The sequence below is a fragment of the Malaclemys terrapin genome, chromosome 9, assembly GCF_027887155.1.
Source record: "Malaclemys terrapin pileata isolate rMalTer1 chromosome 9, rMalTer1.hap1, whole genome shotgun sequence".
Lineage (NCBI taxonomy): Eukaryota > Metazoa > Chordata > Testudines > Emydidae > Malaclemys > Malaclemys terrapin.
Genome location: NC_071513.1, coordinates 47,325,366 through 47,349,992, shown reverse-complemented (window position 1 = coordinate 47,349,992; position 24,627 = coordinate 47,325,366). Strand labels below are relative to the sequence as shown.

Below are 24,627 nucleotides of genomic sequence, written 5' to 3'. Positions count from 1 at the left end.
ATTGCTCCTCCTTCACCTGGAGAACTCCCTTGCGAAACTCCCTGTTGATAGCTAAAAGGATGAAAGGTCTTCCCAATTCTGTTCAGAGGATCTTGGCATGGGTAACATCTTGTATCAGAGCTTGCTATGACCACACAGGCGTTCCCCCTCCGCTGAACTTCACAGCTCATTCTACAAGGTTTCAGGCCTCATCAGTGGCCTTTCTGACTCAGGTCCCCATTCAGGATATCTGCAGAGCAGTAACCTGGTCCTCAGTACATACATTTTCAGCTCATTATGCCATTACTCAGCAGGCAAGAGACCATGTGCAATTCGGCAGAACAGTACTACAGTCGGCTTGCCCCTCAACTCAGAGCCCACCTCCAATGCTACAGCTTGTGAGTCACCTAAATCAGAATGGACATGTGCAAACACTCAAAGAAGGAAAAAAATGGTTACTAACTTTTCCGTAACTGTTTTTCTTCAAGATGTGTTGCACATGTCCATTCCAAGACCCATCCACCAACCCCACTCTCGGAGTGGTCGGTAAGAAGAAACTGAGGAGTGCAGGCTCGGCAGGGGCCCCCTTGTACCAGCAGCTCTAGAGCCAAGCCGACAGATACCAATAGGGGAAAAATTTCCAACAGCTGTGCTCGGGCGTGCACATACCTAAATCGGAATGGACATGTGCAACACATCTCATAGAACAATAGTTAGGGAAAGGTTAGTAACTGTTTTTTTCCCCTTGTCCAGCTCCAGTTTTCATGTGTGTAGACTTCAATTTCTGCAGTAAAACTGCTTTCCCAAAGTGTAAGAGCAGCTGTCTTCGTTCTTTATTACTGCTCTAAAGTTATTGGAGAAACATTCCATGTCCTATCTTGAGACCAGTGTGGGGTGTTGTAATTTTTGTATATTGTTATTTTCACCTTTGAACTAGTGAAAGGGTTGGAGGGATGAGAGAGAACGGTTTATCTCTTTCTACCTCCAGCCCTCCCAGGTGTTTTTACACAGTGTTGCTGCTTTAGATGGACTAACCTGTCAAAACTAGATTTATATTACTGGACTAAACTTTAGGGTGGGAGAGGGAGCTGACCTTTGAACTATCCGATTAATAGTCTGCCTGAATCCAGACAAGGCTACTTTCTAAGTTTGAATGATAGCACACTTGGTACACCAATTTGGTTTAGGTGTAGAAACAGATTGTTTCAGCAATCTGCTTCTGGTTTAAATGGGGATTGAGTCACTGGAGGATTTTTAGTCCTTAGAACACTAGCAATTTCCAGACTATCAGCCAAATGATTGCTTAGGGGATGTGGATAAGTATCTGATGTTGTCTCTGTAGACTACGGCTTACTCCAGCATCATCCCATGTTGCTTAGATCAAAAGTACATTATCCAGGTCTTCTTAATATCTGTTTAAAAGATTCCTTAATTTGAAAGAATAACATTCAGTGGACGTGAAAGGGAGGCTTAGCCTGTTCTCTGTGGGTGATGATGGACTGTGGGGGAGAGATGTGTGGGAAAAGGGTGGCTTGACCTTTTTTTCCAATGGAAGCCATGACTTTTTGGCAACAGTTGCTCAGATGATGCTGTTTGGTTAGTTAGCCATAACTGGCAATGGGGGCAGGAGTGCCAGCAGTTAGGGAGGGAGCTGAACTCTCAAAAAAACTTTTGTCAGCTTCCTGATAAAATCTGTTTTATCAAAACAACCAACTTGCCTAGGGTGCATGTGTGTTGCCCTACTGTTAGTCAGATCTATGGAGGGGCAGTCTACATGAGTTCAGGGTGGAGAGGCCTTTTCCCACTCAATATTATCATCTCTTCACCCACTGGGGACAATGTTCTCTAATACTTAGCACTTACATAGCATTTAACATCCTCAACGTGTTGTACAAACTTTAATCCTGCCAGCACCTTTAAGAATTAGGTAAATATTATTCTCTCTGTTTACAGAAGGGAAAGCTGAAACAGAGATGTTAAATGTTGTGTCCATAGTTCTAGTCCCAAACTTAGTCCGCTAGAATATGCTGCCACTGGATTACATATGAGCTCTCTACTCAGTTATACATTGATTCTAGTCCAGTAGGGTGTCTGAGTATTAAGTCTTCTGGCTATAACAAAATAACTTCTGTGATATCATGCAGAGTTTTAAAATATTTGGGGTATTTTATTTGCTTCTTTTAATCAAACCCTGAGCATATGTTGATGTGTGATATAAAACTTTAGTGCTGAAGACCCTTCAGCTTTATAAGAAAGTTAAATATTTTCTTATGTAGAAGAAATAATGGAAAAAACACACATACAAACTAAAATGCCCTGGACCCAGATAAATTTTGGTCCTGTCTTCACTACAGTTCAAACCCATGTTAGTGCAATTTTGTTTAATATGGTTTGACCCAAAGTTCACACAGGGATTATTACTTCAAATTTTATTGATCTGTGAATTACAATAGGTTTCTCTATACTTCTGTCAGTGATAGTTAATTAAGGTGGAGGGCACTATTTTTACCTCTTCTCCAGCAGGTGGCAGTACACCTCTGACATGTTGAGAGCTAGCCTTCCTGCATTTAGTCCAGGATTAATTAGTGTCAAAGTACAGACCCAGCAAAAATAGAACCATGTTAAATTGGACCATTTGAACGAAGTAAGTACTATTGTAAATGTGATCATGTGTGGGGGTGATAAAAAGAGGGTTAGTCTGCTGGAAAAGAGAATTACAGAAAGAATCATGTGCTATGGTCTTTAAAAAGAAGCAGATGAAAGTCTTGATACAAATGAGTTAAGAGTTGGCAGATTTCATAGAATCATAGAAAATTAGGGTTGGACGAGACCTCAGGAGGTCATCTAGTCCAATCCCCTGCTCAAAGCAGGACCAACACCAACTAAATCATCCCAGCCAGCGCTTTGTCAAGCCGGGCCTTAAAAACCTCTAAGGATGGAGATTCCACCACCTCCCTAGGTTACCCATTCCAGTGCTTCACCGCCCTCCTAGTGAAATAGTGTTTCCTAATATCCAACCTAGACTTCCCCCACTGCAACTTGAGACCATTGCTTCTTGTTCTGTCGATACAATTACTGCAAGGTGGTTGTCTCAAGCAGTCAGCATTAAACACCAGGTATTTGGTTTACAGCTTTCGTTTTTAGCAAAATTAATGCAAAGCTGACATTGTCTCCTGATGTCTTTATTGGCTACTTAACTGTTGACATAACATTAATTGTGGGGGGAAGGGGAGTGGGGGATTTGTCATAGCAGAGATCCAGTGTGGAAAACTGCCTGCTGCTGCAGTGTAGTGGAGTAAATCCAGAAGATTGCTTCTTGGCAGAGAAAATAATCCATGTTGATACAAAAGTGTTATCCACTACTTGTGGTGGTGGTGGTGGTGGTGTTTTTTTATAAGTGGTACTTGTGCTGTGTAACATGTGCTCCGTAAATCCTTAAAACTGCTGATATGTTACTATAGGAAATGCATTATGAGCATCCATGTAATTTAAGACACCCATCATCACTGAGTTTTATGTACCTATCAATTATTTCACTTGGTTTATGATTGGACTTTCAGTGCTTGATATAGTTTTACTAACTCTCTCATTTACCCCTGACATTGAATGGTAACCTTCCTAAGGGAGGCATCTCCTTATCAGCCTTCGACATTATCCCTGTTTAATCAGTATTCTCTTCACGAAGGTTATTTTAACTCAAATAGTGCGGCCTCTAAAGCAGCATAGAAATTCTGGATTAAAGATGCAACTGTCTCGCCAGGCAACCAGCACCAAATATTTATCCTGGCTGAGACTTGCAGACCATATACATTTTTCTCAGGCTGCTTAGGGGAACAGTTTGCTTTTTAAAAAAACAAAACAAAACTAATGTTTGTTGGTTGCAATACTGAAATGCTGTCCTATTTCCTACATTAACAAGTCATTAATTGGAAACATTTGGTTTTAGTTGGAAGCTTGTAAGAAAGTAAAGGATTAATTAAAGGAAGAGTAAATATGAGCCATACAGCACTTGATGAAAACCTTTTTTAAAAGCCAAATTAGAACACGAGTTTTCAGCCCCATTGATTAGGAGTAAATGTTGTTGTTGTGTTTAAATGGTACTGGATTAACAGCACTGGAATATGAAATCCTCTTTCCCAGGTAGTGCCAGGTATAATGTGGGGTTTTGTGGGATGATGGTGATCTGCTCACTAAAAACTAGATGGAGACCACAGATTCATTTAATACATTTAAAAAAAAAAAAAGTCCTTGTATTGATTAAAATACTTGGATCCTAACTAACTTCCTTTGTTCAATATTTTTCTTTCATTGAAATGGGAACTGAAAGCACTTTAATAAATGAACTGAAAGGCCATCTGATTCACTCACTGTAAGTTCTTCTTGTATCCTCTACAGAGAGGCTATTCTGTTACTTGCAGCTGTAGTCCCTATGCCTCCTATAGCAACAAACGTGTTTCTTTACTCCTTCTCCAGAAGGCTGTGCTATGGTGTTTTTTCTTAAAAACCTAAATAAGCAGTGGTGCCGGTATGTTTAAATTTTTCACCCTTTTGCATTCCCTTCCCTAGTAGTCTCTCCCTCTCACCCCCATACTCTTTGTCTTGGGTTAAGATTCTATTGACATGTTTCTATCTTTCTCACTCCTGTTATTCTTGGCCTTTTGGATAAATAATGTAAAACAATATCTCAAGTTCTCTGTGTACAACTCTATCCTGCCCTGGTAGAGGGATGGGCTTGATGATCCAATACATCTCTCCCATCTCAAACTCCTCTGATCATTTGGATTCAGGCTGAGATGGTTTAGCTGCTTCTTCCACCTACCCACTTGTTATTGAATCTTAAGGGACTTTGTCTTGACACCTCAAGCCATTGCACTTCTCTGCATTGATAACTAGGTCTGTCTGTAGTGTGGACAACTTAAAGGTCAAAGTATAAAGGTAAGCTGAATACAAGAAAATTTAGCTGTCTAAATGGCTAATTTTAATGAGGACAGGTCTAACTTGCTGCTTTCAGTCAGGATTCGTTAAACTGGCACCCAAGGTAAATGTAAATGCTCTCTAGTATATGGATTTTTGGTTTCAGTTTCTCAAATTCTCCTTTTAGTTTTACTATCCATAACTGAGACTTGGATGAAATACACAGAATGCACTTATTGCAGTGACTGATTCCTGCCAACAGAGCAGAAACACAGTATGATTCTGATTGGATTAGATAAGCAAATTATTTACCCACTAAATGTTTTTATTCTCTGACAACCTTTGATACTGAAAGAGGAAGGAAATAAAAGGATTGTGTGTGGAAGGAAATAACTACAGTTCAAGCTCCCAAAGGTAGAAGTTGTTTTCTTAACAGGTTTGTAGCAGCAATCTTTCTATTTTGTGTTCTGTATATAGAAATGTATATAGACCCTGTGGTTTTCTTTCAGCTAAACTTGTGGATGCTCCAAAGGCTGAAATGAACCACTGTGGTCTTTAATATATAGTATGAAAGGAGAGGTTGTCATGAAATACCAAATGAATAGTATGGTGTTAAGCTAGACTGGGCTTTTTCTTTACATGCTAGTTGAACTTTATCAAAAGTCATTAGCTAAAATCAGCCTTTTGACCGGCAGTCTGTAGTTTACAGCTCTCCAAAATGAAAGTTTGTGTCGTTCTTGCAGAGTGTTTCAGAACTGAATACATTTGATCTTATTTACTTGACACTTTGATATCAAAGCACGAGATACTTTATCCTTACATTGGCTAGGTAATTTTTGTCCCTCTTCTGCACTAGTTTATAACTGACAATTAATACAGAAGTGTGTATCTCACCTAAAGAACCACCCGTTTGTAATCTGAAGCAATCCAATTCTTGGTTAAGCTGTTTCTGTTAGCCCTGTTTTATGCAAAACAGATCTAAGGAGCAAAAACTCTTGTTGTTTTTTGTTTGTTTTGTTTTGGTTTGGTTTTAAGCCAGCGTGAGAGTCTCAGGGATATCGTCTCGGGTTCAATGTGTACAGTTTGGATTTGTAAATTGTATAAATATCGTATAGTTAACTGCTGAGCTCAAGGTAGCATCTTTTGAAGACTTGTTTACCATTTCATTATTGTAAAGTTTTTTTCAGCAGATTTGGCTAATTCTCTTTTTAGGGCTACTGATGTTAGAAGTATGAATTTTGTCCACAAAAACGATTGACTGTTGCTGGCTAGAGCCAGACATAGTGGAAAAGCAGGCACTGTCATCTTTCCTCAGCCAGCTCTGCCAGGGCACCTTATTCCTGAGCTGCAGCACTATGTCTTGCCATTCTGGCCTCAGTTTCTCTTGAGCACCTACTGGACATTGTGTGGTTCTGTGAAGTGAATAATTAGAGACTAGAATGAGACCTGGCTAACTCACTTTCACGAAAGCTTATGCTCAAATAAATTAGTTAGTCTCTAAGGTGCCACAAGTACTCCTGTTCTTTTTGCGGATACAGACTAACACGGCTGCTACTCTGAAACCTGTCACTTTCATGTGTAGCCATGTCTCAGAGCTTGTTTAAACAAACGCTTAGTTTTCAGACCAAGCTGGGGTGTTGGTCTACCCTGCACTAGCCTGTTGCGCACTAAGTGTCCATGTGAATCCTGCTGCCACTCACTAAAAGTTCCCTAGTGCATACTGATCTACTCCCATATCAAAGCAGCATAAATTAAAGCACACTACAAAACTGTGTGTGGCAGCAGGATCTGCATGGACGCCCAGTGCATGACAGCAGACAGCCTACTTCAGGCTAGATTTACACTCTCTAGCTTGCCACAAACTAGTGTTCATTTAGACAAGGCCTTTCTGTGGCACCTGGCTCTTGGGAATGTTAGGTACTTATTTGTTTCAATCTTATCTGATTCACTAATTTGATGTAGGCGGGAGCATTATCGGATGGTCAGAGCAAGGGAGTTGGATTCAAAGGGCTCCTGGGTTGTAGTCTCTGCTTCACAGTGACTTGCTTGTGCACCAGTTTCCCCAACTGTAAAATGGGAATACTTCCCAACTTCTCAGAGCAAGGGAAGCGTAGTTGGTCATTGTTTGTAAAGTGCTTTGTGATCCTTGGATGAAAAGTATCCAAAGTGCAACTTATCTGAAATCCCTGCCCCCTTTTTTCCCCCTTCAACTGGTGTACATTGGACACCATTTTAAAAACTTAACATTGGCCAATCTGTTGTGATTTCTGAACCATGGTATCACCTAATATGGGAATGATGTAGGTGATGACTTTGGTACTAGGAGTGGTGGTGCATGCAAGTTTTCAATGTCTTTCATGCTTGGGCACTTAAGGTGATAATTCAGGGTTTCAAAAGCACTTGTCCCAAGCCACAGGCCTGTAAGGCAGCAGCATACTTTTCTCTTTTCCCTGCCTTCCATCTGCCCCACCCTCTCCAATGCGTTGAGCCAAAACACTTTGATTCTAAGATGAAAGCAGATGATTAGCAAAACAGTCTGCTTGCTTGCAGCCTGCTTAAGAAGGATTATTACGTTTTAGTAACCACCAGAATTAGCAACTTCCTGATTGTTGTTTCCTATTGTCTATGAATAATTTATGGACTGAGTTCAATTAATCATCTGACTGATATTCTAAGCTTAGAATTTTGTTATGTCTAATCTCAAACAACTTCCATTTTACAAAGGTCATTCTGTTTGCTGTTAAGACTGGAAGGTATTATTCAGAGAGAGTAGCCTAGTTACTTCCTCTGCTTAGCAGATAGAGTCTTGGACCCAGATCCTCAAAGGTACTTAGGTGCCTAACTCCAATGAGAGTTAGGTACTTACATACCTTTGAGGATCTGGTCTTTGGAAACTTGCAGCCTCTGTATTGCTGCTGTTCTTACCAGCATCTGGATGTCCATGAACAAGTAAAGCCTTAAGTGGAGATGCTGGAAATGAGATCAGGCTCAGTGTTCAGAAGAATAGAAAGGAATGGCGAATCAGAGCAGAGTTAGGGTAAACCTTCTTTCTGATTGATAAAATGATGAAGGAAACACCCAAAATGAGAATTTAAAATGAAACAGGTAAAAATCACTTTCTATATTCTCCATCTCCTGCTTGATGCAGTTATATTTTTCAAACATTCCTATATTTAATATTATTGATCTAAAGCTGTTGATTGAAAGCAGGCTAAAGGGCACTCAGATATCATTGTGATGGGTGCCCTGTCAGTGTTGTTATAACAACAGATGTGGATTCCTGCTGCCACAAAACAGCTGGGTGGGTTCTGATTTAAGCTTAGAAACCTGTGTGGCTGTGCAGTAATTGAGAGAATATAGTAGTAGTATTCAAAGTTCATTAGTTCAGCAATAAAGCTCCCTATTAAAAAAAGTATTAATTAAAAACCTGAAGCATATTAAATTATTTTCACTGTACAACTGATGATGGCTATGTAGATGGTGTGGGGCACGGGTCACTTGCTGGTTTGAACTAGATAACATGGTGGATTCTATGTAACTTGAAACAACTCAGTGCTACTTTGGGAACACTGCCAGGCTTCACCTAAACTTGCTCCTATTACTGTTACTTTCACCTCCCCACACTTGTCTTTCATCTAGCTGTTGTGTTTTGTCAGTAACATAGACTGTAAACTATTTTGGGTTGACCCTATCTTTGCCCTGATTGCCACCTCTGTAATAAAGATAAATAGTAACATAGAACCAGCCATAGTAACATTGGTGTCTCTCCTTCCTCTTGAATTTCCCTAGTATGTGGTGCCATAGGTTGGCACATCTATTCTCCAGCACCCAGTGCCTGCTGAATAGAAGCAGTGGACACCAAATATCATGGCAGCCCCGTTACAGAAAGAGCCTCCCTGCTGTATCCCGTTGGCACCATATGGCCCCAGCGTCTCTGAACTGTGCCTGGCAATTACATGGTGATCATTTAGGTAAGGGGGGAGAGAGTGTATGCGCGTGCACATGTGTTGGTGTGTGTGTCCACCTCTCAGTGTGGGTCGGATGGGAAGCAGCCTTTTCTGATCATGCTTTACCGTGGTGGTGCTCCTTCAGTCAAGTCACTCTTAATTTCCACTAGTGTAAGTGAGAGTAGAGTCTGATCACAGCCCTCTTATTATATGGTTTAGAGCAGGGGCGGGCAAACTTTTTGGCCTGAGGGGCGCATCGGGTTTAGGAAATAGTATGGAGGGCTGGTTAGGGGAGGGGGTCTGCCCCCCCCAACCTCCCCTGTTCCCTGATGGCCCCCTGGGACCCCTGCCCCATCCACCCCCCATCCCGCTCCCCGTTCCCTGACCGCCCCCTCCGGCCCATCAACCCCCCCCCCATCCTGACTGCCCCCCAGGACCCCTGCCGCATCCAACTACCCCTTCTCCCTGTCTCCGGAACCCTTGCCCCAAATGCCCCTCGCCACCCCATCCAACTCCTCCTCTCATTTCTGAATGCCCACCCCCGGGATCCCTGCCCCCATTCAACCCCCCTGTTCCCTGCCCTTTGACCGCCCCGACCCCTGCCCACCCTCCCAAACTCCCCGGCCCTCTATCCAATCCCTCCGCTCCCTGCCCCCTTACTGCGCTGCCTGGAGCACCGGTGGCTGGCGGCTCTACAGCTGCACCACCCAGCTGGAGCCTGCCATGCAGTCGCCACCACGCAGCACAGAGCACCGGGTTAGGCCAGGCTCTGCAGCTGTGCTGCCCCAGAAGCTCGCTGTCCCGCCGCCCAGGGGTTGCGGGGGAAGGGGAACAGCAGGGGAGGGGCCGGGGGCTAGTCTCCTGGGCCAGGCGCTCAGGAGCCGGGCAGGAGGGTCCCGCAGGCCGTAGTTTGCCCACCTCTGGTTTAGAGGTTTGGTTTGGTATTTTCAGGGATGTATGGGACCAGGTCATCTTCATGCCCTAATGGTTTTGAGGCAGCCCAGTCTAGCAGGCTAAGGCAGAGTTCTAATCCCATCTGAGCCTTGACTTGCTGCGTGCCTTTGAGCAAACCACTTCAGCCCCTTGTCAGACAGAGAAGCAGACTGGTAAGGCAGCTGACAGACCAGTTAATAACCCCCTAATATCTCCAGTGTTTAAATTATACCTGATACTTCTTAGCTAATTTCTGCTCTATATGTTACCTGAAGGCAATTCACTATCCATGTGTGGCCTTTCAGCACAGCCCACGGGGATACATACAGTCACCATGTCAAGATATACCTTGGCATATAAAATGAGTAGGGCCCTATGAAATTCATGGTCCATTTTGGTCAATTTCACAATCAGAGGATTTAAAAAGAGTAAATGTTATGATTTCAGCTATTTAAATCTGAAATTTCACAGTGTTGTAGGGATCCTGACCCAAAAAGGAGTTGTGGAGTGGTTGTAAGGGGTTATTGTAGGGGAAGTTGCAGTACTGCTAACCTTACTTCTGCGTTACTGCAGGCAGCAGCCCTGCCTTCAGAGCTGGGCAGCTGAAGAGCAGGAGTCCAGCTCTGAAGCGCAGCATGGTATGGTATTGCCACGCTTACTTCTGTACTGCTGCTGGCAGGGCACTGTCCTCAGAACTGGGAACCTGCCGACAGCCGCCGCTCTCCAGCCGCCCAGCTCTGAAGGCAGTACAGAAGTAAGAGTGGCAATACAACGACCCTCTCCCCCTCTAAAATAACCTTGCAACCCCCCTGCAACTCCCTTTTGGGCCAGGACTCCCAATTTGAGAAATGCTGGTCTCCCCTGTGAAATCTGTATAATACAGGGTAAAAGCACACACAAGACCAGACTTCAAGGTGGGAGACCAGATTTCATGGTCCATGACGTGTTTTTCTTGGCCGTGAATTTGGTAGGGCCCTGCAAATGAGGCTAGTTTAGGGGACCTTTCTATTTGAAAGCATCTCTTTTAAGTATGTAATTAAAGGAAATTGCCCAATATTTAAGATATCTTTGGTCCAAAGGATGATGCAATGCATATGGATCTGGATACTTGGATTTCAAAAGCCAAGCTGGACTAGAGGGGGAGGGACTCTCCTCTTACACAAAGACATTCTTAAAGATATCAGAGCTGGCTGAGACAGGTTTAAGCTGTTTGGGGATGGGAGAAAGGCAAAAGCACCCTGCCATGCTATGGGTCAAGGAATATTTCAGTGTCAAGCTTAGTGCCAGTGCAGTGGTGGTTTCCGTTGTATTCAGATGGACCTGTTGATTTATACCTATCCTATTTGGCTGGACTTTTTCCTCTTTCTGTATTTCTATACAATTGCCAGTTAGCAATATGGTTTCAGCCATACTGAAGGGAGCATCTTATCTCGGATAGTTGTTGGACAGCACTTCTGCAAAGGGAATGAAATAGTCTGGCCTGTCAAGGAATAGGGAAGAAAGGAATAAGTAACTGCCTAGGTACATGGCCAGCATGGCTAAGGCTGCAGTATTCCTTCCCAACAGTGTCGCAGGAGGGGACGTCTGTGGGCTCAGTGAGAATCGAACAATCTATAGAATATTAGGCCCTGGTTAAAATAACACTTGCCTAATATTCACAACACTCCTTGGAGGTAGATAGCGTGTGTGCAGTGGTTTGAGGGTAAATACTAATAGACTTTGTAGTTGCTGCAAGTGGGCTTATACAAGTGGGGTTCTTAGCCTTTTGGGGTACATCTACATGGCAGCTGGGAGGTGTAATTCTCTGATAAAGCTAGCATACTAAAAATAGCAGTGTGGCCACAACGGCTCAGGCTAGCCGCCTAAGTCTGAAATCCTTGATATGTACTTGGGCCGCTGTGGCCACACTGCTATTTTTGGTGTGCTAGCTCGCACAGCGCTTACATGTATGTCTAGCTAAGTGGGGATTACACCTCCCAGCTGCAGTGTAGACAAATCCTTGGTTTTAACTTGTTTGACCAAGGACTCTTTTTAACTATCTATTTCTCCAGAGCTCAGGTATGCAGAGACCCTGATGCGCTTTGATTATGTGTGGCTGCGTGATCACTGCCGCTCAGCATCCTGCTACAACAGCAAGACCAACCAGCGCAGCTTAGACACAGCTAGTGTGGATCTGTGCATCAAACCAAAGACTGTCCGAGTGGATGAGACCACGCTCTTTCTAACATGTAAGTCAAGGGAGTCTGCACTAAATGTTGTGAAGGGGCCCAGCTGCAGCCAAGGTAAACATTGAAGAGTGTCATTCTGCGAGATGTCTCTAGGTGCTTTCTACAATCAGCATATGCCTTAAATCATTTCCAGGGTTGTGTTGCTTTTTAACTGAAAAGGAAACTCTCAGCATGTTTTCAATTTGTCTAAAAAGCTGTTTCTCACTAGTGGAGATCTGAAACTTGGGGCTTGTCTGCATGGGGAAATTTACTGGCATAGCTATACTGCTATAGTCATAGTGATATAGTGGCATAATTATAAATCCCCACTCTTACAAGAGTGCCTTTTTCCAGTTTAGTTTATACCACTGCCAAAGCGACATAGCCTAAAAGAGTGCCTTTTTCAGGTTTAGCTTATGTCTACACTGTGTACCTTACAGCGGCATAGCTGTGCTGCTGTAAGGTCTTCTGTGTAGCTGCTCTTTGCTGGCAAGAGAGAGCTCTCTACTTCTGGCAAAATAAAACCACCCCTAGCGAGCAGCAGTAGCTTTGTTGACGGGAGAGCGTCTCCTGCCGACAAAGTGCTGTCCATACAGGTGCTTTTCATGGGTAAAACTTTTGTCAGTTGGGTGGCTTTTTTTTTTTTTTTTTTTCCCCCACACACCCTGACTGAGAAAAGTTTTACTGACAAAAGTGCAGCGTAGACCTACCCATAGTAAGTGTGTCCATGCAGGGAGTTATAGACACAGTCTCATTGTTTTGCATCTTTTTGCATGCACGCTGACAACTTGTTACACAGTGGTTTGTGAGAGCTGAACTGCTGATTTAGTCTTTAAGAAACAATATCCATTAGAAACCTAGTCTATTTCAGAAACGTTTCAAAGTAGGTTCAGGTCCCACACATTACCTCAGTCCCCTGCCTGTTCCTGTGATTGAGAAGCATGTTTTCCCACTATATACTGTTGCTTTCCTCTGTTGGTTGTGTTAAAAGACCCACACAAATGGGGAAACATTTCAGCTTGACAGCACTTTGTGTGTAGTCATTGCACAAAGTAAACAAAGTTCAAAATATTTTTTTTTCTCTTCTCTTGGGTGTTCTTTTTTAACAAGTAAAAAATAAAATTCAGAGAGGTGACTTTTTTTAAAGCATATTTTTTTTAAATAGGACAAAATCAAACCTTCGTAGTCACAAAACAAGTGGTGCCCTTTTTTCCCCCCACCAAAAAAAAAAAATCTAAATGAACGTAAGAACTGAATATAGGCATATGGTAAAGATTTCCCAGTGCCCCATGAGTGCTCGTTAGCTTACATTCTTGGGCTGATGGTAAGGCGATCCTGCTGTGGCAAAGAGTGCTGATGGATCACAGTTAAGGGCTTACATTTTTATTACGTTTCCTGGGGAAGTCCAGGCTTATCTCTGGATCAAGTGCTGTTTTGGGAAGAGATCTAGCTGTGAACAGAGGACTTGAGAACAGTGTGTGGTTCTGGACTGTGCTATAGTTGTAAACATTCTCTCAGAATATAAAGCTCTGTTTCCTTTTTTGCCCAAATATGTTCTGTTTGAACAAGAGAAAATGCAGACACTCAAACAATACATTAGAAGATGAAAGACTTCTTTCTTTTACATTTCCCCCCTTAATGTGAGGGTCTGATCAGAACTCCTGTCTCCTACTTAATCCTCTACTAGTTGTTCTCTGCTCCACAGCTTGTCACTTTTTCTCCTGCCCTGAGGAGTGATTGTAGATTTGTCCTGTTAGAGCTCAGCAGTTTATTCAGACCATTCCTGTGCTACCAGTGCCTGATTCCTGGTGCATTACCCCTCTGTACTGTCTAGGGGGTTTTAATGGATCTGATTTCAGATTATAGGACTGCAAAGCTGATGCATTCTGTTCTGAACTTTGACTAAGACACCACGTCACACCTGGGGAGATGTCCAGAACATGGAACCCTAAGACTAAAATAAAAGTAGTGTAGCTGGGAACTAGAACTTGTAATGCAAATAAAGGAGCCACCAGGTGCACTGAAATATGAAATGGCAATGTGGTGTATCAAATGCTCACTTTCTCACTGTAACCTCAAAGATAACTTCTTCATTTAACTTGTCCAAGAAAAATCTAATTCCACAGTAAGAAGCTGTTGCTAGACAAAATTATAGGGTGACGACTACATCCCAATCCCATGTTTTAACTGGCTGATCACCCCAAAGCTCCAGTGGCAACAACGCTTTTTGTTTTATCACAGGGCCAGATGGTCATGTGACCAGGTATGGGTTAGAGTGGCTGGTGAAGAACAGCTATGAGGGTCAGAAGCAGCAGGTCATGCATCCTCGAATTCTCTGGAATGCTGAGATCTATCAGCAAGCCCAAGTGCCCTCTGTGGACTGCCAGAACTTCCTGGAGACAAAAGAGGGGCTAAAAGAATTCCTGCAAAACTTCCTGCTGTATGGCATTGCTTTTGTAGAAAACGTCCCCCCGACCAAAGAGGACACGGAAATCTTAGCAGAGAGGATCAGCTTGATCAGGTAACTAGAGATGCCCTAAGGAAGGCCACATGCAACTTTCTAGGAGCTCCAAGGGCCACACACATACGAGCAGATTGTAGTCTCTCTCTTTCCTACGAAGGTGCAGCCTTCTCTTACCCTCGATCCCAGAATATAACTCCAGTCAAGGTGAAGTATTACATACTGGGACCTGCAGTCTCTGTGGCCAGGCCATTTGATTCAAGATGGAATGTTGCATTGTAGAACCTGCCATGTCCACGAACCCCGCCTCCTTATTAAAGCTAAAGGATTATGTCATTGTGGAGCTGCATAGGCAGCATCTGGCCACTGTTGTGCTAATGGATAATGTGCAGAGCAATGAGTAAGTGCTGGACTGGGAAGATTTGAGCTTCACTAGGAGAGAGATTTCCTGTTTTGATATGAAGGGTTGGGAGGGCAGCCTTGGGCCTGGGAGCTGGAAAGATTAAAAAAAAAATCTGTAGTTGCCTCGAAAGGAGAAGTGTGGGAAAGATATTTCAAGTGTATAACAAAACAAAAACCCCACTCTTCTAGCCTGGGTTTGAATTTCAGGCAGTCTCCAGACTGAGTGCTGTAGAAACAGCTTATGTGCCCCAGGCCATCAGCAATGCAGAGATTTACATCGCGGAACTGCTACTCTTTTAACTCTGGTTAAGGAGTGGCATTGATGGGTTCCCAAGGGAATCTTATATGTGTTATCTATCTAGGTACTTACAGGCCTCATTACTGTGGCACCCGAGACTCAGATTCTCAAAGGTATGTAGGTGCCTAACTCCCTTTGATTTCACTGGGAGTTAGGCACCTACATATCTTTGAGGATCTAGGGCTGAGTGCTTTTCAGCTTTCTACCAGTACAATTTGCTTGTCTTCAGCCTATTTCCTCCGCTGCTGGTCATCTTCCTTCCCCACAGTTCAAGGCTTGGAGAGTGGGTGTCAGATGGGAAACTCGGGGGGCCTTGAAACTCAAGCAGGGATTCTGTGCAATCCCAGAGGAGATGGGTGGAAGGGGGGATGTGCTGTGTGAGGGTCAGCATCTTCAGACTGTGGGAATGCCTCTCATGACTCAGGAGTGAGGCTTTTGTTGATTTTTATAGGAATGCTGTAGGAGCAGACCCATTCATCTGCTTGAAGGATATTGGTTATGAGACTTCAAAGGCTATGGGGGTTACACAGGAGAGGTTGGGGCTCTGTAATGAGAGAGAGGAATTGAATACTTAAAATAGTGGAAGCCCCTTCACTTGAGACGTTAGTAATGAAAGTCACTTAATGTATATTATAAAATATGCAGCACACGATATTCTGACTTTCTAACTTGTACACTTTGGGGGATGGTGACAGATACACTTATGAAAACAGATAGGATGTTCCCTAAAGCAATTTGTGCCACACCAGTTGTGTTTACTGGCCTCTCTGTGATGTACACCTGATCAGATCCTGTCTTTTCTCTTCCAGGGAGACAATCTATGGTAGAATGTGGTATTTCACCTCTGACTTCTCCCGGGGAGACACAGCATACACAAAACTGGCTCTGGATCGTCACACTGATACCACCTACTTCCAGGAGCCCTGTGGGTAAGTGCTTGTGCTGGTTCCCAAAGATGCAGCTCAAAGGACAAGAGTGATTACTAGACTGAAGTTTCTAATGGCAGAATTTTTGATAAGTGGGTTGGCTGGTTCTAGACCTTAGCCACGCACTAAACAGACTCACCCATTCCAACAGTATGGTACTGCTGCACTGAAATCCTGTTTTATTCAGGTATCAGAGGGGTAGCCGTGTTAGTCTGAATCTGTAAAAAGCAACAGAGGGTCCTGTGGCACCTTTGAGACTAACAGAAGTATTGGGAGCATAAGCTTTCATGGGTAAGAACCTCACTTCTTCAGATGCAAGTAATGGAAATCTCTAGAGGCAGGTATAAATCAGTATGGAGATAACGAGGTTAGTTCAAACAGGGAGGGTGAGGTGCTCTGCTAGCAGTTGAGGTGTGAACACCAAGGGAGGAGAAACTGCTTCTATTGTTGGATAGCCATTCACAGTCTTTGTTTAATCCTGATCTGATGGTGTCAAATTTGCAAATGAACTGGAGCTCAGCAGTTTCTCTTTGGAGTCTGGTCCTGAAGTTTTTTTGCTGTAAGATGGCAACCTTTACATCTGCTATTGTGTGGCCAGGGAGGCTGAAGTGTTCTCCTACAGGTTTTTGTATATTGCCATTCCTGATATCTGACTTGTGTCCATTTATCCTCTTGCGTAGTGACTGTCCAGTTTGGCCAATGTACATAGCAGAGGGGCATTGCTGGCATATGATGGCATATATAACATTGGTGGACGTGCAGGTGAATGAGCCGGTGATGTTGTAGCTGATCTGGTTAGGTCCTGTGATGGTGTTGCTGGTGTAGATATGTGGGCAGAGTTGGCATCGAGGTTTGTTGCATGGGTTGGTTCCTGAGTTAGAGTTGTTATGGTGCGGTGCGTGGTTGCTGGTGAGAATATGCTTAAGGTTGGCAGGTTGTCTGTGGGCGAGGACTGGCCTGCCTCCCAAGGTCTGTGAAAGTGAGGGATCATTGTCCAGGATGGGTTGTAGATCACTGATGATGCGTTGGGAGAGGTTTAAGCTGAGGACTGTAGGTGATGGCCAGTGGAGTTCTGTTGGTTTCTCTTCTGGGCCTGTCTTGTAGCAGGAGGCTTCTGGGTACACGTCTGGCTCTGTTAAGTTGTTCCTTTATTTCCTTGTGTGGGTATCGTAGTTTTGAGAATGCTTGGTGGAGATCTTGTAGGTGTTGGTCTCTGTCTGAGGGATTGGAGCAGATGCGATTGTACCTCAGTGCTTGGCTGTAGACGATGGATCGTGTGGTGTGACCGGGGTGGAAGCTGGAGGCATGAAGGTAGGCGTAGCGGTCGGTGGGTTTTCGGTATAGGGTGGTGTTAATGTGGACAGGAGATCTACATTACACACTTCACCTCTCTACAAAGGAAAAAGGACCGTAAGCTGTCTAAAATCCTACCTGCCACATGGGGCCACAACAGGGGTACCCCTAACTCACCCAGCAATATCGTCAATTTATCCAGCTACACGCTCAACCCAGCAGAAGAGTCTGTCCTATCTCGAGGACTCTCCTTTTGCCCCAGCACCCCCACGAACATGATACAGTTCTGTGGTGATCTGGAAGCCTACTTTCGCCGCCTCTGACTCAAGGAATACTTTCAAGATAACACTGAACAGCGCACTGATACACAGATACCCTCCCACCAACAACACAGGAAGAACTACTCCACATGGACTCCTCCTGAGGGTCGAAATGACAGTCTGGACCTATACATAGAATGCTTCCGCCGACGTGCACAGGCAGAAATTGTGGAAAAACAACATCGCTTGCCTCATAACCTAAGTCGTGCAGGACGCAATGCCATCCACAGCCTCAGAAACCACCCTGACATTATCATCAAAGAGGCTGATAAAGGAGGTGCTGTTGTCATCATGAACAGAAGGAGGCTGCCAGACAACTCTCCAATACCAAATTCTACAGGCCACTTTCCTCAGATCCCACTGAGGAATACACTAAGAAACTGCACCATCTACTCAGGACATTCCCTACACTAACACAGGAACAAATCAACAGACCCTTAGAGCCCCGACCGGGGTTATTCTATCTACTACCTAAGATCCACAAACCTGGAAATCCTGGACGCCCCATCATCTCGGGCATTGGCACTCTCACTGAAGGACTGTCTGGATATGTGGACTCCCTACTCAGACCCTACGCCACCAGCACTCCTAGCTATCTCCGTGACACCACAGATTTCCTGAGAAAACTACAATGCATTGGTGACCTCCCAGAAAACACCTTCCTAGCCACCATGGATGTAGAGGCTCTCTACACAAACATCCCACATACAGATGGAATACAAGCTGTCAGGAACAGTATCCCTGATGATGACACAGCACAACTTATTGCTGAGCTCTGTGACTTTATCCTCACGCACAATTATTTCAAATTTGGTGACAATATATACCTCCAGACCAGTGGCACCGCTATGGGCACCCGCATGGCCCCACAATATGCCAACATTTTTATGGCTGACCTGGAACAACGCTTCCTCAGCTCTCGTCCACTCATGCCCCTTCTCTACCTACGCTATATTGATGACATCTTCATCATCTGGACCCATGGGAAGGAGACCTTGAAAGAATTCCACCATGATTTCAACAGCTTCCACCCCACCATCAACCTCAGCCTGGACCAATCTACACGGGAGGTCCACTTCCTAGACACCACCGTACAAATAAGCGATGGCCACATTACCACCACCCTATACTGAAAACCCACCGACCGCTACGCCTACCTTCATGCCTCCAGCTTCCACCCCGGTCACACCACACGATCCATCGTCTACAGCCAAGCACTGAGGTACAATCGCATCTGCTCCAATCCCTCAGACAGAGACCAACACCTACAAGATCTCCACCAAGCATTCTCAAAACTACGATACCCACACAAGGAAATAAAGGAACAAATCAACAGAGCCAGACGTGTACCCAGAAGCCTCCTGCTACAAGACAGGCCCAGAAGAGAAACCAACAGAACTCCACTGGCCATCACCTACAGTCCTCAGCTTAAATCTCTCCCAACGCATCATCAGTGATCTACAACCCATCCTGGACAATGATCCCTCACTTTCACAGACCTTGGGAGGCAGGCCAGTCCTCGCCCACAGACAACCTGCCAACCTTAAGCATATTCTCACCAGCAACCTCGCACCGCACCATAACAACTCTAACTCAGGAACCAACCCATGCAACAAACCTCGATGCCAACTCTGCCCACATATCTACACCAGCAACACCATCACAGGACCTAACCAGATCAGCTACAACATCACCGGCTCATTCACCTGCACGTCCACCAATGTTATATATGCCATCATATGGCAGCAATGCCCCTCTGCTATGTACATTGGCCAAACTGGACAGTCACTACGCAAGAGGATAAATGGACACAAGTCAGATATCAGGAATGGTAATATACAAAAACCTGTAGGAGAACACTTCAACCTCCCTGGCCACACAATAGCAGATGTAAAGGTAGCCATCTTACAGCAAAAAAACTTCAGGACCAGACTCCAAAGAGAAACTGCAGAGCTCCAGTTCATTTGCAAATTTGACACCATCAGATCAGGATTAAACAAAGACTGTGAATGGCTATCCAACTACAGAAGCAGTTTCTCCTCCCTTGGTGTTCACACCTCAACTGCTAGCAGAGCACCTCATCCTCCCTGATTGAACTAACCTCGTTATCTCCACACTGATTTATACCTGCCTCTAGAGATTTCCATTACTTGCATCTGAAGAAGTGAGGTTCTTACCCACGAAAGCTTATGCTCCCAGTACTTCTGTTAGTCTCAAAGGTGCCACAGGACCCTCTGTTGTTTTATTCAGGAATCTGGCAGCATGCTTTATTTTTTAAATCCCCTTTTTTCCCCACCTAAAACTTCCTGGTCCTTCAGGGACACATTCTTATTATGGGTTGGCTCTTGGGTGACTACATTTTGCTGTCAAGGTGACTCAGGTACTTCTTTGGTGCTCTTTTGGAATGAAGTTGGCCATATGACCATATATAGTAGGCCCAGCCACCCAACTACTTTGCAGTTTATGTGCTTTACAGCGTTAGTAAAATTACTATGAAAATCTATATATGGATTCCAGAATCCCAAAATTCACAAGTTGCATATTAGTGACTGATTATTTGTAAGCTGTGATGTGTGGGTTGTGCTGACTTATAGACCATCATTACGCATGGTCTGAGCAAAAACTTCAAATGAGTTTGGATTTACTTTCTTCCAGTGGTGTATTACTGTCATTGGTTAAACCGCCTGCTGCTCGGACTCCTCAGTTCCAAAGTTCATTCCTGTCTCCATTTTCAATATGTTCAGAACTGCAACATGCTCATTAAATGCTCATTCCCAGACTCTGTGTTCACAAGTAGTTTTAGTCCCTGTGATGTAGACTTTATACCCTGTTTGTGATGCAGGTTTTGATGCCCTGAGAGAAAAAGGCAGCTGGCCTAATGTTGATCACACTGTTGTGCAGGAGACTCAAGGCTTCATTTTCAGTCTGTCTTTTCATGGCAGGAGGTTGGGAATGCTGCAGAGACAGCTCCCTCAGTCACCAGGCGAAGGCCCAATTAGGGACCAGTGTTGTTGAGCACTTTCTAAGTACAGCTGTAAAATACTAAAATGGTTAAATGGTAAGCATTAGTCTTACTGGTTAACCGACCCTAACTGTTAACACTCCAGCTGCAGCAAGCAGCCCCCAGCCACAGCGGCCTCAGGCCCCCTCTCCTGTTAATCGGTTAACCGATTAAATGTCATAATTTTAAACATTTAAACGGTTAACTTTTTTAATGGATATTTACATCCCTATTTCTAATCATCTGAAGGGTGGCAACTGCAGCATGGAGCTTTGAAAGCAGAGAAAGGAGTAATGGGGAGAGATCCCCTGGCTGCATATGAACTGCAGAGCAGCCCTTAGGAAGGGTAGAGGGAACCTACAAAACTGCATGCCCGAGTTAAGCTCCAGCTGCCCAGTTCACATCCCATGTACTGTCACGGCAATTAAACTAGCACAGAACGTCTAGATGGCAGGGAGTAACTTGCATAGCAGCAGGGTATCTTAAGTGAATAATGATTTATTAGTATGCCCTGTATGTGGGAGAGGAGTACTTGCACAAAGCACAGGTCGTGCTGGTCACCCAGGAGCAAGGCTGCTGTAGTATGTTCTATGAACAGCTGGGCATTATTTTGAGACCTTTTTTGCGTAGTATGCTCTGCACAGCTGATTTGATTAAGTAACTGTCCAATGAAAACTCCACTGAAACAGATAGAAAAAAGTCCTTAAGAGTGAATGCCTTTATTTCTTGCAGAGTAGTAAAGGTTTCTGATTAAACCAGTAGCTGGAGAAACTGCTAATCATTAGTTATTGTTGTTCCTTTCTGCTTTGAAAGAAACCTGTCTCCCTAGTGTGTCACTGTCTGCAATAGCCTCCACCATTATCTCTGGTTTTGATATCCTAAAATGAACAGGCAGTATTACCTCAGGATGCTGACCTTTTGAAAGCCACAGTGTCATCAAGCAACCTTTCTGCAGCTGTCTTGGTCTGTCAACAGCTTTCCCCATTGTCAGGAGATCTGCCTTTGAATGGGTAGTGCCAGTTTTGAAGTCTCTTGCCGCTTGTGGGTGTAAAGGGATAGTTAGAGCCCAACAGAGAGAAGCTGCAGGTGCTGGATGAATGAGCTGGATGGATCACTGCACACCGTTTCTCATGAGGCCTCCTAAAACTTAGGATCAGTCAGTTAGAATTGGACCGGAGACTTCCAGGGAAGGCACAGAGTGTTGCAGAAAGTGGTGGTGGTAATTTAATGGGTGAAACTGTCAACCCATAAAACTGGTTCTGGGGAGCCCTGTGTGGCTAGAGGGTGCTATCTGTCAGACTACACCTTACCAAGTAGGTCTGAAGAGAAATAAATGGGGAAGATACATTGGAGGTGGTAGAGGGGTGAAGTTCAGGTTGTTTGGATTCCCTTATCTGAGCAATTCCACACCTTGCAATATTTTGTGGAGGACTGGCCCAATGGCTAGGAAATAGCTTGGGACCCAAGAGACCTGAGTTGAATTCCCTGCTCTGCCAGACTCCTTCTGTGATTTGGGCAAGTCACTCAGACTGTGTGTCTGTTTCCCATCTGTAAAATGTGGACAGTAACACTTTTACCATACCTCACAGGTGTTGAGGATAAATATATTAAAGATTGTGAGGTACTCAGATGCTACCATGATGAGCACCTGAGAGAAAGAGAGAGAGACATTCATGGTTTAAGTAGAACTTTAACTTTGATTTCCCTATTTTTCCAAAGCTTGCTTTTTATTAAACTAACTTTGTTCTAAGGCATTTTCTAGAGGAATTAGTTTTATGTCTGTTGAACTTCTAAAATCCAGGGTGAATCTTCTTTTGGGTTGGGAATAGTTCATACTACTTCGTAGCAATTTGATTGTTGTAAAAACTGCTGTAAAAACTGTAACACAGTATTTTAATTAAGCCATGTCCTAACGCAGGGGTGGGCAAACTATGGCCCGCGGGCCAAATCCAGCCCGCGAACTGCACCATGTGGCTTGGCCCTGCTCCGGTGCTCCAGCCAGGGCGCTGGGTTGGGGGCCGCACTACGCCAGCCGGCCCCGCTCCAGCCGGGGTGCTGGGTTGGGGGTCACGCCAAGTGGCCCAGCCCCACTCCAGGTTGGGGGCAGCACCAGCGGCTCGGCCGTGCTTCGGCCGGAGCACTGCGTCAGGGGCCAGACCATGCGGCTCAGCCCCTCTCCAGCCGGGGTGCTGGGTCAGGGGCCCGGACCACGTGGCTCGGCACTGCTTCGGCTGGGGTGCTGGGTCAGGGGCCGGACCATGCAGCTCTGCCCCGCTCCGGCTGGGGCGCTGGGTTGGGGCCGTACCACATGGCTCGGCCCCACTCCAGCACTCCAGATGGGGTGCTGGGTCAGGGCTGCACCACACGGCTCCCGGAAGCTGCAGCATGGCCCCACTCCGACTCCTGTGCACTCCAATGGGAGCTGCAGTGGCAGTGCCTGCGGATGGGGCAGCACTCAGAGCCGCCTGGCTGCACCCCCGCGTGGTAGCTGGAGAAGGGACATGCCACTGCTTCCAGGAGCTGCTTGAGGAAGGGAAGTGCCGCTCGGAGCCTGCACCCTCTGAGCCTCTTCCCACGCCCCAACCCCCTGTCCCCTCCTGCATCCCAACCCCAATTTTGTGAGCATTTATGGCCTGCCATACAATTTCTATTCCCCTGTGTGGCCCTGAGGCCAAAAAGTTTGCCCACTCCTGTCCTAGCATGTCCTCTAATCCGTAGTAAGAGAAGGAGCCATTTCAGACTTCAGTTGGGGCGGGGGGGGGTGGGAGAAAACAATGTACTAAATAAACCCGCAGTGTTTAATTAATAACTTCGGTTATAAGATTGGGCTTTAGAATTTCACAACTACTTATATATTAGGGTTAAATACTTCTTAGCATTTTGCACTGTCTGGCTCTGTCCTCATTCAGTGAAATGTATGATACCGGACATAGTAAAACAGCAGCATCTACCACTTGCTATTGGGCCATTTCAGTTCCCTGGCAGGTGTCCCAATTAAATGAAGTATACTATAAAAGAGACTCTGAAGCTGTCATGAGCTGCTTCTTTCCTGGGTTCATTCCCCTATCTTGGTGGTTATCTTCCTATAACAACCCACATGACTTCATTCTCTACCATGTGACAGACTGACTGGATTTTCCTTTGTGTTGTGTGTTCTCTCCCCCTTTGCAGTATCCAGGTGTTCCACTGCCTCAAGCACGAAGGGACAGGTGGCAGGACGCTGCTGGTGGATGGCTTCTACGCAGCAGAGCAGGTTCTCCAGCGAGCTCCTGAAGAATTTGAGCTCCTCACCAAGGTGCCGCTGAAACATGAGTACATTGAGAATGTTGTGGGCTGTCCCAATCACATGATTGGGGTTGGGCCAATTTTGAATATCTACCCCTGGAACAATGAGCTCTATTTGATCAGGTGAGAAATAATGGATCACACCATTGTTTGTGGGGGGGAGCAGACATTAAAGGCATGTGTGGGTTTTCCAGCACACTGGTCCTGTTGCACAGTGTAGACTGATAGAACCACTCTCCTTTACATACTGCATTTTCTCCTGCCCTCCCAGCCACTGAACCATGTACCAGTGCTGCCGGCTCTTCTAACTGGTACTTTAGGCTCTCTACCCTCTGTTCTGAGCTCTGGCAATGCCACTTCTTGACCATCTCCCATTTAGCTGCGAGCTGTCTGCCCTGCAACAGAACAGTTGCAGGACTGGGTTTGAAACAGCCTTGGCTCTAATATGGGTTACAGCACACTTGGCTGAAAGGGAGTGGAGGGGCCCTGTCTATAGGCGAGGCTTTCATCTGAAAAATGAAAACAGTTGCCCAGAAAGGGTGGGAGCCACTATTCTAATCTGAATATTTTACGTAATTCTCACCAACTTCCGCACACTTATTTTTCAGTGGTTATCCATGCCATTCATTATAAATGTCTGAAACAATTACGTGTGGCAATT

The 24,627-nt window shown here is 44.9% G+C and overlaps 1 protein-coding gene across 5 annotated transcripts in view; it reads left to right on the top strand.

Moving 5' to 3' along the window:
- Nucleotides 1-24,627, top strand: part of TMLHE (trimethyllysine hydroxylase, epsilon) — a 47,800-nt gene that overhangs the window by 16,922 nt on the left and 6,251 nt on the right. For 3 of the 5 annotated variants that reach the window (XM_054039344.1, XM_054039345.1, XM_054039347.1), the window contains exons 2-6: nt 8,683-8,864; nt 11,825-12,001; nt 14,222-14,501; nt 15,951-16,070; nt 23,853-24,089. In XM_054039344.1, coding sequence (XP_053895319.1) covers nt 8,683-8,864; nt 11,825-12,001; nt 14,222-14,501; nt 15,951-16,070; nt 23,853-24,089 — 996 coding nt within the window. Of the gene's footprint in view, nt 1-5,250; nt 5,330-8,682; nt 8,865-11,824; nt 12,002-14,221; nt 14,502-15,950; nt 16,071-23,852; nt 24,090-24,627 lie in introns of those variants that run through there. The other 2 variants (XM_054039346.1, XM_054039348.1) reach the window with 2 other exon arrangements.